Source organism: Emys orbicularis, chromosome 2 (assembly GCF_028017835.1).
Source record: "Emys orbicularis isolate rEmyOrb1 chromosome 2, rEmyOrb1.hap1, whole genome shotgun sequence".
Classification (NCBI taxonomy): Eukaryota; Metazoa; Chordata; order Testudines; family Emydidae; genus Emys; species Emys orbicularis.
In genome coordinates this window covers 275,703,365-275,718,882 of record NC_088684.1, presented here as the reverse complement: position 1 = coordinate 275,718,882, position 15,518 = coordinate 275,703,365, and the positions used below count along the sequence as shown (strand labels likewise).

Below are 15,518 nucleotides of genomic sequence, written 5' to 3'. Positions count from 1 at the left end.
AGTATATTTTCTCCTGGCTCTGGGAAAACTGTTGATGGTCAGAAGGGCTGAGTGATACTGGCTATCTCCGTCTGACAACCAAGCCCCTCTTCCCCACCACGTCCCTAAACGCACACACGCTAGCCTCATTATGTATAGTATTAAAGTAAGAAAAAAGCAGATGTTAAAACCTCCAGCACTAATATAAGGAAATATTTTGGCATAAGAATTTGATTAAAAAGTATATAATAATTTAAAACTTGCAAGAGTATAATGTTTAGAAAGGGGAGACTAGAACTTTGCCTTTTACACTCTGGCCAAAATCAGGGCAAGTTTAGCTATAGTACTTTTGTTTCGACATGTTGAAAGTTTGCTCTTTGGCTTTCAGTATTTGTTCCAGGCAAGGTGTACTCTCCCAATTGCTGCATCTGCCACTTTTTATGCCAAAGACATAATCTTGTCTTTAAGTAGTTGACAGTGCCTTTCATCCCTTCATTTGAATTGGGATGTGAATACTCTGTTGTGTGAGTGGGATGTATTTTTTTTAGTCTATTTGTTTAATGAATCAGATAAGCAACATGCACTTTCCATTATTGAACTGTTTTTATAGTCAGCTTATTGTAACATCCCTCTGTTATGGAGTAGAATGGTCTTCCCCATCTTTGGTTTCATTCTGATAATCAGACTTTGTGTAAAATCTTCAAAAGCAGCTAATGGGACAGTTTTAGTGAAATATTCCTTTAGTTTAATGGGGTATTCATTGAAATGTCTCTAGAGGTACACAAATGCAATTTCAGCAGATGTCCTCTACACGGATATTTCAGTTCCTGTTTTAATGTGCAAGAACATGATTAGCTTTCACTGACAATACAGTAGTGAAGCACTAGTTGTGATTGTACTGTTGAATTTCTTCTCCGTTTTTTAATGTTAGTGAGACAAGTTGTGCATTATACATACATAAACGTATTCCTTTCATTTATGAAAAGCAATAGATTTTTTTTTTTGGCAGCTATGTTAATACAGCACTTAAGTGCTTTCCCTAGAAGTGCAGGTTATTGTAAATTGAGTTTAGTTTTGTTTATTAAAAGTGTTTAAGCTGTTTTTGTAACAAAAGCCCTGACCTGTGTTAAAATTAATGGTCTTCTTGGGAATCTGTCTTCTTGCCAATGCTCTGGCAAAACTTCAGAATGGGTAATGCAACTGGCAATTGCATAAACTGTCACTTTTATCCTAGAGTGGTTGCCAAGAGTTTTACCCAATGTGACCATCAGGGTCGGACAGAGAAAAGACAGTGATAACTTGTGAAATTTTATTTTCTTATGCTCCTACAACTGCATTGACTTCATTGAAGCAGAATGGATTTTACAGAAGGTAGAATTTAGTATTCAGTTTTCAATGCCTTCAGAGCTCTTACACTTAAATGTCTCAATTCAGATCACACTGAGCAAAAAAGCTTATTGTCTTCTAGTTTTGGTTTGAAAAAACTAGTACCTGAATAAACAATATTTTGGTACAAACGCTTTTAATATACACATCTTTATAGCAACATGGCTCTATTTTAGTGTACAGTATCAGCCAAAACAGCTGTCCTTAGCACCTCTCAATAATTCAAATCATAAGTGTTTTGATATTCCACCATGATCCACTTGTATGAAGTGTGAGACTTGCGTAACCACAGTAGGCTCAGTTTTGGGGGGTGGCAGTTCCATTTTGGTGTCCACAATGTAAACTGAAGGGGGGAAGAGGAGGAAACTAAAGAACCAGGAAAACACTTGGCTAAAATTAGAAGTGAAGAACAGTGTCAATGGTGGCTTGACCCAAAACACAATCACTCTCAAAGGTTCATGTAAAGGACAATATTTATTTTTGTCATCAGAAGAATTTTAGAAATGAAGCTACTTAATCTTCTACAACACTTCCAGGGTGCTCCATTAACGATAAGGGAAAAGATGTCACGTGGTCACAAGGTGTTACCTTTAACTAAACCTTTCAAGAAAAGGGTAATAGCGCTTTCCTTGTGCTCTGATTCTAATGGAGAACCCTCAACCTATTTTTACTTTCTTCCACTGTACAAGACTCCCATCACATCACCAATAGTAATTTTAAGTGCATTTAAGTTCAAAGAACTTAATGAATTACTAAGGTTCTTATATTTGCATTCTAACAATGGTTACGTTTCACTTCTTTCTGTGCTCCTAAATGTCCTTTTAAGGACTGCAGTTAACAGCCTTGTCATTCACTTTTTTTAGGCAAGAACAAACATTTCCATTTTAGTTGTAGTTGCCTTGTATGAAAACATTTAAGTTGAAATTCCATTTTTTGCTTTATAATACCAATAAAATGTTAAGTTATTAAACTTAGTGGAAGTCTTCACTGATATTAGTATTCTACTTCAAACTTATACAAAAGAGCACAGGAACCAGTCACTCCAGGTGATTTTCATATAACTTAGCTATGAGTTTATGTAACTTACATTTTCAAAGGAACACATACTTTAAATTTTCATGACAACTTCTAAATATTACTGAGACTGGCATAGTTGTGAAGTTTGTGATCTGTTTACTTTGTGCATTTACCTTGTAAATCAGTTTCCCGCCCCCGATGAAAGATGAAGAAATGCTAGTTATGCTGTGTCCTTGAACTAGTATAAATACAAGTTAAAAAAATTCCTTTAATTAACCTAACTACCAAAAGCCTCTGGAAGGAGAAGTCTCAGATTAATTGCCACTGGATGGGTGTTTACATCAGAAGTGGCACTTATTTACAGTCACAATGGAGACAACTAAATGGAGTTAGAGACTAGATTATCCTCCATTCATTGGAGAGAATCACTCCCTGTCAGGTTATAGGCACTGCACTGGAAGGCAATGCAGGGAAGCTTACTTTGCTGTTGCCTATTTGTGTCTATCTCCTTGTACAAAACTCATTTCTGCTAATAAGCCTCATTAAATGTATTTCAGTGCCCCTCAAAATAAAGGTTTACAATTTCTTTTCTACACGGGCTTTCTATCTTATTATTCATTAAGTATTCATTAAGCCCCAAACAAGTTCATACTATATCTACTGTTATTTACTTATAATCATCAAGGTTGGCTTTACACTTGAAACTTTTTTCAGCACTTGGGTAACACCACAGTTTGCCTGCTCTGAAAAGATGACTTAAGTTTCCCATGCTGTCAGGCCAGCACCATTCATCAGCTGTAAATTAACTAAAAAAAAAACCAACCCCCGCCTCCCACCCAAAAAACCCCCAACCCAACTGCCACACCATCACTATGCATAGGTACAGAAATTCCTACAACAGGTACTGCTGATGTACCATTTTTGTCAGTATTCAAAACCTTAAGGATTAAAAGTTACCTTACTGCTTTTAAGACAGCATCCTACTATTACCCCTCACCACTACATTCACTTAGAGCTTTTTACATTCTGTGTATTTTTTCATGATCCACAAATCTATTTAAATTATGCAGGTTATCCCACCATTTAAAAAGAAAAGTCTCTGCAATTAATTTGAACCAAGGAGTAATCTTGATTTCATTTTTTGATGCTTTTTCCAAGAGTTGTTTTAGTTCTTCCTGTGTCACATAACAGTAGCTTTTGATCTCATTTGGATCAGGATTCAGCGTTACATTCTTCTGCACAAACAAGATGTAATCAATTTCATGTTCTCCCCAGATCCCATCAGAGCGGGCCTTGTAGTGAATTCGCGTTAGATAGAAGATTTCTTCTGGAGTTACCTACAACCAAAATCCTTAATTAACTAATCAGTAAGAGATAGGGAGATACAGCCAAGATATTTTAATGAATATATTTTGGAAGTGGAAAAAACAAAACAGTTATGGATCACCTTTCTGAAGGGACACTGTCAGTTTAAAAACTACTCCAACATATATTTTTGGTCTGGAAAAAAGTTTGAAGCTTATTTCTCATACACAAATAGAGAGAAAAATGCATATTTTTTTTTTGTCCAACTTGGTGCACGTGACAGCATGCCTGTTGAGTTGGCTTCACTGTTTCCCTATACAGCAGTATGCTTTCTCGTTTTGTGTGGGTTTTTATACATGGAAACAGAATAAATATTTTTAAATAGTTAAGTAATTACAAAAATCCAACACTGCCATGGGACTCAGGGACAGGTATCCTACTTGTTACTCCTTTTAACTTTCATAATTGAGTAGGTACAGCAGCCCTACCCCTCATTGCCAATTTGTATTTTTAAAATCACTGAAATATTGTTGGTGACTAAGGTTGGTGATTAAATGTCCTTTCCCATGTTAGTAAATATTAGAGGATTTAAACTGAAATGAGGAAGTCTTACTTTGCACCATGTTATTTACTTTTTGCCTTATATTTAGGTTGAAGGAAGAAGTACTCATGAAGGATCCTTTAGTAGGCAGTTAGACAAGACTTTTAGAATCTGGAACACACTTGTGCCAATTGACTCACCAATATTTACATCTATCCCTAACCAACTGGACCTACAAGGTTAAAAAATTCCTCTTCAGTGTAAGCTTTTGCATACAAGTCATAGCTGGTAGTTATTTTGTGCCAAATTCAAAAGTCTATTTACTGTTCAACAATTTTTCTTCAGGTAAATTATAATCTGTAGCAACACCCTCTATTACCTGTTCCAAGGGAATGCCTAACTCTTCTCTTAATCGCCTCTGTGCTGCTCGCCGAACACCATGGGCATTATTTTCTTGCAGTTCTAGTGGGGTGCTCAGTGGATGGCTGCAACAAGTGTTGGTAAAACAATCTGTAAAAAGTTGGTGTACAGTCAATGTTCAGAACAGTAATATATGTTGCAGAAATCCAGTAAAGAACTAATGCATCACCAGTCAGCATGTTTTTAAAAAGATGTCTGCAATACCCTCCACCTTAAACCCTGAGCATCTATTCCTGCTCCCTTTGTTTGTATTTGACAAAAAACAGAAACAGATTTCCCCATATCAACTATTTCTAACAGAAGCTAAAATTAACCTGACTTTGCATGTTAGTGCCTTATTTGTGCTGCAGCATCACCTTGGATAACAAATGTTGTCCCCCCTGAGGATCTCATCCACTGTTGCAAGATCAGCAGGCAAAATCCTGTAGACTTTACCTGGAGTGTTTGAAAGTTTAATAAGCAACAGAATCCAAAGGATACTCTCCAGCAGATGGTGCAAATCAGCTCTGAAGAGGCAGGACAAGTGAGTATGAACTGCAAATGCTGCTTGCTTATTTAGGGCTTTCCTATACAAAACTTAGGGCTTGCTTGTCTTCACTACCGGCTGATCAACGTTGCTGCAATTGATGCAGCAGGTATCGATTTAGCAGGTCTTCACTAGAAGACCTGCTAAATCGACAGCAGCGCACTCTCTGGTCAACTCCTGTACTTCAGCTCCCCGAGAAGACTAAGGTAAATCGACCGGAGAGTGTCTCCTGTCATCACAGCGAAAACACCAAGGTAAGTTATTCATGTACCTGGAGTAGCGTAACTTAGGTCGACTTATCCCAGTAATGAAGACAAGTCCTTAGCTTGCTGCAAGCTGGGGGGTAAATATACCCCATGCTAGCCTGCTGCCGCACACTGAAATTTTCCCAGTGCATTTTAATTTACTCTAGTTTCAAAGTGAGTTAGATCAAGGTGCACCAGGGTCCATATAGATACTTAATCCATGGCAGGAGTAGAGTCACACCCTAGTTTGCTGCAAACTAAGCAGTTGCATAGACAAGCCCTTAGATTGGTAGAAAAGAGCACCCACCCACTGCACTGAATGTTTTCACATTAATTACAGATATTGGAGCATGGTAAATGCTTCTAGTTGACCAAACCAGTCTAAATAATCATTAAAACCCAGGTGCAAAGCACTTAAACACATGCTTAAATCCTACTGACCTGAATGGGATTTAAAGCACATGCCTGAGTGCTTTGACTGAAGCAGCAGTCTCATAATACAATGAGATTTTTCTGGAGCAGACAAGATTTAGACATTTTCAAGTCTAAGATGAGTTTCAGAGTTCTAAATGGAAACAGGCATATTTAGGTTTCTCTGTAAGTTGTCTTGCCTATTGTTTTGACATTAGTAAAGAACTAGACTGTGAGAAAACAGACCAAAGCCGAATTTTTTTAGTAAAAAAGGGAAGCACCAGAGAAGGGTCGCCTTATGAACAGGTATAGAGAGGGAGAGGTGGGAAACAGCCCCTCCCCCCAACAGAGGGAGCAAGGAGAGGCAGCAGAGCCAGAAGGGAAGAGGCGGGGCCAGAGTCTCTCCCCTTCTGGCCACGCTGCTCTGCCCCCAGGCTCCGAAGCAGCTGCAGCTCTGGGGCTGGCAGGCTGCAGCTGTGCTGCTAGGCCCCACCCCCCGGAGCAGGCTGTGGCCGCGCCGCCCAGCCCGCCAGAGCAGCTCCAGCCAGGCCAGAGACATCCTCCCTTGGCCCTCCCCAGATAAGGTGGAAAGAGATGGGATGGGAAGAGTGTGGGGGCTCCGGGCTAGGGGTGGGGTCATGTGGGGGATGATCACTCCCCTGAATCCCAGCTTCTCCCCCCCAAAAAAATTTCCCCACCAGTTGCTGTCCCGGCCCATCAGGGTAAGCAGCTGGCGCGCCAGGACACTTTGTTTACCTAGGTTTACCTCCGTCCCTGTGGACGCTCGAGGTAAACAAACCATCTCGGCCCCCCCAGCGGCTTATCCTGATGGCCCAGGAACCAAAGTCTGCTGACCCCTGAATTATAGGGTCGGCTTATGAACAGGTTATAAAAATTTTCCATTTTTACTTATCCATCTTGGTGCGGAAGGGGGTCAGCTTATAAACGAACTGGCTTCTGATCGAGTATATACGGTATGTTTGCTTGCTTTAACCTGTCAATAATGCTTATTTCTTTTTCCCAGGTAATAAACCTTTACTTAATTTGTTACAGAACTGCCTTCAGGGATTGTCTTTGACATGAGATCTAGAGCAGAGGTCTTAAACACGCGGCCCGCAGGGCTATTTCCTGCGGCCTGCCAAGAGACCCCCCCACCGCCTACCTCCAGGCCAGGGGTGGGCAAACTACAGCCCGTGGGCCGCATCCAGCCCACGGGAATGCCCCCCATGGCCCCGCGCCGCTCCCTGAAGTGGCTGGCATCACGTCCCTGCGGCCGGGGGAGGAGGAGGGGAGAAAGCAGAGGGCTCCGTGGTGCCCTGGCTTCCAGGCACTGCCCCCCCGCAGCTCCCATTGGGCAGGAATAGGGAAGCGAGGTCAACGGGAGCTTTGGGGGAGGTACCTGGAGGAGCGGCAAGCAGCGCGAGGAGCCCTGCGTTCCCCCTCCCCCAGGACATGGTTCCAGCTGCTGCGCGGGGGCAGGGCAGGCAGGCAGCCTGCCCTGGCCCCGGTGTGCGCTGCTGCCACCCCGGAACCCTCCTGCACCCTGCCCCCAACTCCCTGCCCTGAGCCCCCTGCTGCATCCCACACCCCTTCTGCACCCCGAGCCCCCTGCCTGCACCCCAACCCCCTGCTGCACCCCAACTCCCTGCCCTGAGCCCCCTGCCTGAACCCCAACCTTCTGCCACACCCCACACTCCCTCCTGCACCCCCCACCCCAACTCCCTGCCCTGAGCCACCTGCTGCACCCTGCACCCCGACCCCCGCCACACCCCTCACCCCTTCAGCACCCCACACCCAACCCCTGAGCCCCCTGCCACGCCCTGCACCCCGACCCCCTGCCGCACCCTTCCTGCATCCCACACCCCAACTCCCTGCCCTGAGCCCTCTGCCACACCCTGCACACCCTGCCCTGAGCCCCTGCCACACCCCTCCTGCTCCCTCTGGGGGCAGGGAGGGGGCGGAGTTGGGGTGGGGACTTCGGGGAAGGGGTTAGAATGGGAGCAGGGAAGGAGTGGAAAGAGGCGGGGCAGGGGCGGGGCCTCATGGAAGGGGTGGAGTGGGGGCAGGGCCGGGGCAGCAAGGGGTGTGTGTGTGTCAGTGATGCAGCCCTCGGGCCAATGAACTAGTCCTCATGGTCATTTGAGTTTGAGACCCCGAACTAGAGTACCAATTGATCTGGGGCAAGTGACTGGCTTCTTGGAACTGGGAGCAACCTGAATATTTTAGTGTAAGTGACCATTTATCACTAAGTCCAGCTTGTCTGGACGGCAAGATAGACCGAAGAGTCTAAGGGGACTGTGACTCCATGGTAACACCGATACAGTGATTCAGGAGTTCACTTTTGTTACTGGCTTGGTGAAATTATAATTATAATTATAGTACGTACCAACAGTCTGGGTTCTATTTTTGACAATCTGCCCTGAGATAGGCCCTCTCAGTTGTGAGCCACTCTAGACAGTGTGATAGGGGCACTGTACCTTTTGATCAAAAGCAGTATTTTTGCTACCTCGTGAGTGGGGTGGGGTGGAAAGAGAACCACTAAGACAGCAGGGTCAAGTAAAAGGAGTCAGTTTTTAGATTCAACTCAGGATCACCTTCCAACAGCTAAATATTTTTTTTCCTGAGAAACTTCAGTTGCACTTCTTTCCAAGTGGAATCTAAAGGATCAAATTCCATTTGTACAGGTAGTTGCATGGCTTTCCCACTTTGTTTCTTAGCTCTTCTCTACTGAAAAAGTTAGTTACAAGCACTCTCTGCACCTGCACAAACATGTCTGTACATGTCCTAGGACAATCTCTCCCTACAAGCCTCTAATCCATGCTATAATTATTCTCTAATGCAAGAAACTGATGTGCCTATACATTGCCTTCATCCCCTGGAAAAGCCCAAAACTAATTAACTCTCTCTCCTCTCCCCAAGGAAACTGATCTTAAAGTCTGTAGAGGAAGTAATGGTGGGAAATGAGAGAGGGACACAAACACAGCTTTTTACCTTAGCATGAAATGTTTACATACTAACCTGGAAAAGTAATTTTAGCATCTGATCTCTGCTGCAATAGCAACTTATCTTCTGTATTGAATAAAAAAACACTGAAAGCTCGGTGCAATAATCCTAAAACAGACATAAGAACCATGAATATTAGTCTCTGAAATAAAAGATTTAAGAACTGCAAGTAGAATAGCAAAGATCACAGAACCAGAATAGGTTTATCTTTTAAAGGTTTTTTTCTCAATCATATGTGCTAGAAACTTTTCTTAAGTAAGAAGTGGAAAAAAAGAAACACTTTCAATTTTGTATTTTGACTTGTTAAATGTTAACTTTTCCTATTCCCAAACATGCACAAGTCTCTAAGTATCTGCTTCCAATATATTATTGCAATTAAGCTCAACATCGCTGAAGCAAGTTTATCTATGGCATGTTTGGGCAAGTCACTACCGAGGCTTAGTCCTTACCTGAGATTTTATATCAGAGAGAGAGAGAATGTAGAACAGGCTGTTAAAATCCCAAACTTAACTTTGGAAGGCATCCAGCTCTCACAATAATGGGCATGGAATAAGAAGTAGAATTTAAAAATAGAATTTCCCCAAAAATGTTAGCTCTCCGTCCTTCTGCAGGACAAGCTCCTTACTTTTTACTGTGAGTACACAAGAGCAATCTGCAAACCCTTACATGAAATACCATGTATTGGGCCACCAAAAAATATAAGGATAAGCATTCAAGAAGTATACAGACTCATGTTTCCAGTAGACACAAACCAGCATATAAGATTGAGACAAATTCCCTTTTAACACCCCTCTATAAAGTGGTTATATTTTGCCATTTGGGGAAAAAAAAAAAAAAAAACCCTACTAAAATAAAAGTTAATTACTGTCTTCTAAAACTTTTATTTTGTTATAATATATCTATTTGCTTATATTTTATAAGTTAAAATCTAAGTGAGTCAAAAGCATCTAATACAGCACCTTGGCTAACGTTCATGGCCACATGTTCCTAGTACTATTGTCTTTATTCTCCCTTCCTTATTGCCTCCAATTGTTTGTTATTCCCACTGTAGCATCTTGCTTTAAAATTAGATTGTAAACCCTTCAAGGCCAGGTTTGTGGTTTTTATATATATATTGCACACAATTATTGTTAACATGATTTCCTATCAATTTAAACTGTACCTTTATCAATGTTTTCATTCAGATGGCAGTTTTTCTTGGTATCTGCACCAATCTTCTTGTCATTTTCATCAATAAGGATACACATCTCTGCCAAAAGCTTCACCTGCTGCTCATCAAGATTATCTGTATTTACTTCAGGCATAGCTGTGGTACTTCTCTTTCCACTGAAAACAGTGATCAAAAGAGACAGTCACTTGATGAGACTGAGAGCCAGCAAATTTAGAACAAGTTAGAAAGAATACTTCACACATCACATGTTCAGCCTTCAGAATTTGCTGTGGACTCTAATACTGTGGATAGTTTTACAAGAAGTTATATTTATCATTATTTTGTTTAGAGAAGGATAAGCAAACCTTATTCTGCTAAACGTAAATGGATTGGCACAGAGATGAAAGTATTGGCTACCCCACAATATGTACTGTACTGCAATATTAGCTAGATGCTTTATGGATTTTTGTCACTCTCCTCTGAAAGAGCAGGTATTAGCCCTAGAAGGAGGCTGGATATGTGATCTGATATAGGAAATCCCGCATCACATGCTACAGATCAGCTTGCCCAAACCAGGGTCAGTGAACTAATCATATGGCCTGGACCAGATGTACATATATGTATGTGAAGGGGACACAGTTGCTTCCCAGATAAAAACACCCAAGGACATACTTGAAAGACAATGGGGCAATCCATTAGCTTCAAGGACCCAGTCTCCAACAAGTTGCAAAGATTATTTTCAGGGTGGATTTGATTTAAATTTCTCACCTCTATATAGTATTTATTTATTTAAAAACATTTTTGCTGTTAACAAGCAAGTTATCTGTGGAGACACAAATCCACAGTTTGAGAACTGCAAAACTAAGCATCTCTGATGGTATCTTCTAGACTGAGCACTGAGTCCCATTGGGTAGATTGAAAGATTTACCTAAATAATCTATACAGAAGCCCCTGGAGTCCCATAAAATTGGGTTCCTAATCCATGAACTACTGGAACTCATTTACAAAACTTTTCTTAAACATTCCATGAATATATTGTCTCATACTATAGAATTAGAATTTATAATCCCTATTCCATGATGAGATATCTTAGAGCTATAATGTATCTTAATTAAAACTATGTTTAGATAGATTTTTTCCTCAAAAAGCATTACCAAAAAATCTGATTTAAATAAAAAAAAATCTTTTTTAAAATCATTTTTATCCACCCTGATTGTTTTGCCAAAGCTAGAGGTTACCAGATCAAAGGACTATAAACAGCTAAAAAGTTACATGATTCCTGCAAAGGAGGGTGGAGTTGCCAGCCTGCTTAGGGCGTTGTCAGTAAGCTCCGCTAGGGAGACAAATTGAGACAGAGAGAGGCTCAATGGAAGACTCTATAGGAAGTCAGATCTACATGTGAAAGATGGTTAAAAATCTGATAAGCTACACATGTACAATCTGTTTTATTATTTTTTATGATTTTTTTTTCTGACATGCTTGCTTTAAGGAGGTTGTTTGGTCACAGATCTACCATTGTCATTGCCCCACAGAGGGAACAGAATTGCAAAGTCTGGACATAAATCAGATCTGCTGAGATAATCAACCTAGGGTCCCTGTCAGAGTGGGACAATTGCATGATTCCACCCTGAGAGACATGAGACAACTACAGGCCTGAAACCAAGAGGGCGCGTGCTCAGAGTGTACATCTACACTGCGATAAAAATAACTCACAGCATTGGGTCTCCGAGCCAGGGTCAGCTGAGTTGGGCTAACGGGACTTGAGCTGTGGGGCTAAAAATTCCAGTGTAGATGATCAGGCTTGCGCTGGAGCCAGGGCTCTGAGACCACTGTGAGATGTCTTTTATCGCAGTGTAGCAATAATGAGAGAGAGCAGGAGTCTGAGGTGCAGTATGCCCAGAAACTGTAACGTGGGGCAGTGTATTCTAAACCATTTTCTAATTAAACAAATACCTTTTTCATCCTGTTTTTTTCCTATGCCCAAAGTGCTGCAAGATCAGCCCAAGATGTGACAAGTTTATACAGAGACTTTATTCTCGATACAAATCGATTTATACTTTTTAAAAAGGAATTAAAGTTAGTTATAGGTGATTTGTCTTCCCCTATGGCTCCTACAACTGACTGAGGGTTTTGCCCTCACCTTTTGCTATTTTTAAAAACTGTTTCATTTTTGCTTTGTGACAAACCCACACTACCGAGTGGAAACAGTGATGACGACTAGACAACGAGTACCATCAAATGCATCAAGGAAATATTTTCCTTTAATCTCTCTGTTACAGGGACTCTTCAGTATTGCCAGCAACACTGAGAAGCAGGTCTCCGACTGAGGTATGAGTTAAGATGATGGTTAAGAGAGACGATCCGAATTCTCTATGTGAAGGTTAGTTCCACTGCAGCAGTGCCAGCCTCACACACCAACCTACGCAATGGCATGAAAACATCCAGCACAGAAAGATACTCCTGGGCCCTCAGGCTGGGACCAGATGAAATGGATGAGGAGTTACAGCTAAGGAGGAGATTTGCCCGCATTAGAAAGAGCCAGGGGTGTAAAAAGCCCTTCCATGCAAAATCCCCTCAACCCCACCTATATCCTCCAATCCTATGACACCCCCCTAACCTCCTGTTCCCCTTACACTCCCAACGCACCCCAGTCCCCAATACCACCCATCCTCCCTTCCCCGACACCCCATCTCAGACAGCCCAGTAAAAGACCCTATAGAAAGTCAGATATACCAAGGTCTCCCAATCCTTTGACACCCCCCAATCCTCTCCCGACACGCTCATCCTCCTAACTCCTGACACCCTCCATTCCTGTCCCCCTGACATCTCCAATCCTATCCTCCTATCCCGACACACCTACTCCTGTCCCCGACATCCCCACCCAGCTTCCTGTCCCCCCAACATCCCCATCCTCCTATCCCCTGACACCCCCACTCCAGTCCCCTGACATCCCCACCCCCATCCTCCTATCCCCTGACACCCCCACTCCTGTCCCCCTAAATCCCTACCCCCATCCTCCTATCCCCTGACACCCCCACTCCTGTCTCCCCAACATCCCCACCCCCATCCTCCTATCCCCTGACACCCCCACTCCTGTCCCCACAACACCCCCATCCTCTGACACCCCCACTCCAGTCCCCCCAAATCCTCCTAGCCCCTGACACCCCCACTCCTGTCCCCCCCAAATCCCCACCCCCCATCCCCTGACATCCCCACTCCTGTCCCCACAACATCCCCTCACGGCCTCCTATCCCCTGGCGCTCCCAACCCCCGCATCCTCCAACTCCCCCGCATACCCTACATCACCACCCCCCGTCCATACCATGCCCCCGCTCTGCTCCCGTTAGCGCCCCCCCCCTACTGTTCCCCCGCCGCTCCGTTCCCATTACTCCCTCTCCCCGCGCCCGGAGACGGTGCGGCAGGCGCCGCCGCTGCACTTACCCGACGGGCAGTAGCGGGGTGGGAGCGCGTAGGACCAACCTGCCAACCGTAGTCCCCGGAATCGAGCACAGCGCGCGCCACATCGCCCGTCACCCCGCTCCCGCCAATACCACCGCCCCGAAACCCGCACGTCACCGCATCGCCCGATCGCGCCACCGCGCCTCGGCTTCCGGGCTGGGCTCCAGGTAGCCTAGCCAATCACAGCCAGGTACTGACTAACTCGAGTGAGAGTAGACGGAACGGGTACAGCCAATGGCGAGCGAGGGTCAGGCAGCGACTGACCAATGGGGAAGCGAGGATTAGGCTGCGCGTATGGCCGCGGAGAAGTTTGACCCTGTGTCTTTGCCGCAGGAAGGAGCTGCGGAATCTACGGGGTTAATCATTAACCCCTGGCGGTGAAGATGAGCTGGAATGAGTCTGAACTATGAGCAGTGCGGTGCTGGCCTGGCACGGCCTGGGCTGTGGGGCCTGAGACTTTCTTCACAATGGAGCATTAACTCTGAAACCTACAGAGGGTACAGCAAACCTCAGCACTAGGAACCATCATGCCACTAATGGCCATTTTAGCAAAAACATCCAGCGAATGTATTTATTCCCCATAATCCTGATCTGTCCATGCTTTAGGTGTCCCCCTAAAAAAATGCTGTGGGAGCTGGGGAGGTTCTTATTTGCATTGCATTAGCATGTAGGCACCCCCTGTTGTGGACTAGGACCTGGTTGTGTTAGGTACTGTACAAACACAAAACAAAAAGATTGTTCCTACCCCCAAAGAATTTACAGTCTCAGACAAGAGACACCAAGGAGATACAGACATAAGGGGGTGCATAAAGAAATAGTGAAACAATGGGGCTTCCTGCAAAATTTAGTTTGATTTTGCGGCAGCATATGTGAGTTCTTGGTTAGACTAACCCAGGGGCTCTCAAACACGGGGCCCGCGGGTGGAGCTCCCCCCCCGTTACTTCCTGTCACCGCCAAACTCCCCTCACCCCTGCCCCCCCCCGAGTTATTTTCTGTGCCTGTTAAGCTTCCCGTGCGCTGCTCCCCAATGTTTGAGGCACCTGCCACCGCCGGAGTGTCTCCCGGCACCCACTTGCTCCCTCCTCACTAGCCTGGAGCCTGCAGCACACGTTGAATCCGCTCTGCTCTGCAGGCTGCCGGCTTCCAGCAGGTCCTAGTGTCCCTCTTCACTAGGGCCAGGGCAGGCTGCCCTTCCCCTGCCCTTCTGCCCTAGTCCTGAGCCTCTCTCTTCAGTGAGGTGCTGCCACCCTGGAGTCGCTCTAGGTAAGCGGCGCCAGGCCGGAGCCCGCACCCCAACCCCCTGTCCAGAGCCCCCTGCCACATCCCACACCCTCCCGCACCCCAACTCCTTGTCCTGAGCCCCCTGCCACACCCTGCACCCCAACCCCCTGCTGCACCTCTCACCTCTCCTGCACCCCAACTCCCTGCCCTGAGCCCCCTGCCGCACCCCGCACCCCTCCTGCACCCCACAGCCCGATTCCCTGCCCTGAGCCCCCTGCTGCACACCTCCTGCACCTCAACTCCCTGCCCTGAGCCCCCATCACACCCCGCACCCCTCCTGCACCTTAACCCCCTGTCTGGAGCCCCTGCCACATCCCACACCCTCCCGCACCCCAACTCCCTGCTGCACCCCTCACCCCTCCTGCACCCCACACCCTAATTCCCTGCCCTGAGCCCCCGCCGTACCCTACACACCTCCTGCACCTCCACTCCCTGCCCTGAGCCCCCATCACACCCCGCACCCCTCCTGCACCGCCTGAGGGCAGAGAGGGGGCAGAGTTGGGGTGAGGACTTCGGGGAAGGGGTTGGAATGGGGACAGGGAAGAGGTGGGGCAGGGGCGGGGCCTCATGGAAGGGGTGGAGTGGGGGCGGGGCCGGGGGCAGCAAGGGGTGGGTGTCAGTGATGCGGCCCTCGGGCCAATGCACTAGTCCTCATGCGGCCCTCGTGGTCATTTGAGTTTGAGACCCCTGGACTAAGCAATACAATCATCATATGGAGTACTATAAAGCTATGAAATTAAAGCACATATAGGCCTTTGCTTATCAGAATTAGGGTTTAACATGTTTAGTTATGTG

The 15,518-nt window shown here is 45.3% G+C and overlaps 1 protein-coding gene across 2 annotated transcripts; it reads right to left on the bottom strand.

Annotated features, from left to right (window-relative positions):
- Positions 1–3,387: 3,387 nt before the first annotated feature.
- IDI1 (isopentenyl-diphosphate delta isomerase 1) lies at positions 3,388–13,575 on the bottom strand. 2 transcript variants are annotated; one of them, XM_065399143.1, is made up of 6 exons: positions 13,425–13,575; positions 12,403–12,489; positions 9,996–10,159; positions 8,849–8,941; positions 4,608–4,738; positions 3,388–3,719 (listed from the first exon to the last, which is right to left on the bottom strand). In XM_065399143.1, the coding sequence occupies exons 1-6, from the start codon at positions 13,505–13,507 to the stop codon at positions 3,402–3,404; spliced, it is 876 nt and encodes a 291-aa protein (XP_065255215.1). In that variant the 5' UTR covers positions 13,508–13,575; the 3' UTR covers positions 3,388–3,401. The 2 variants fall into 2 exon arrangements, with proteins under 2 accessions (XP_065255215.1, XP_065255214.1); XM_065399142.1 differs by lacking the exon at positions 12,403–12,489.
- Between the last annotated feature and the right edge of the window lie 1,943 nt (positions 13,576–15,518).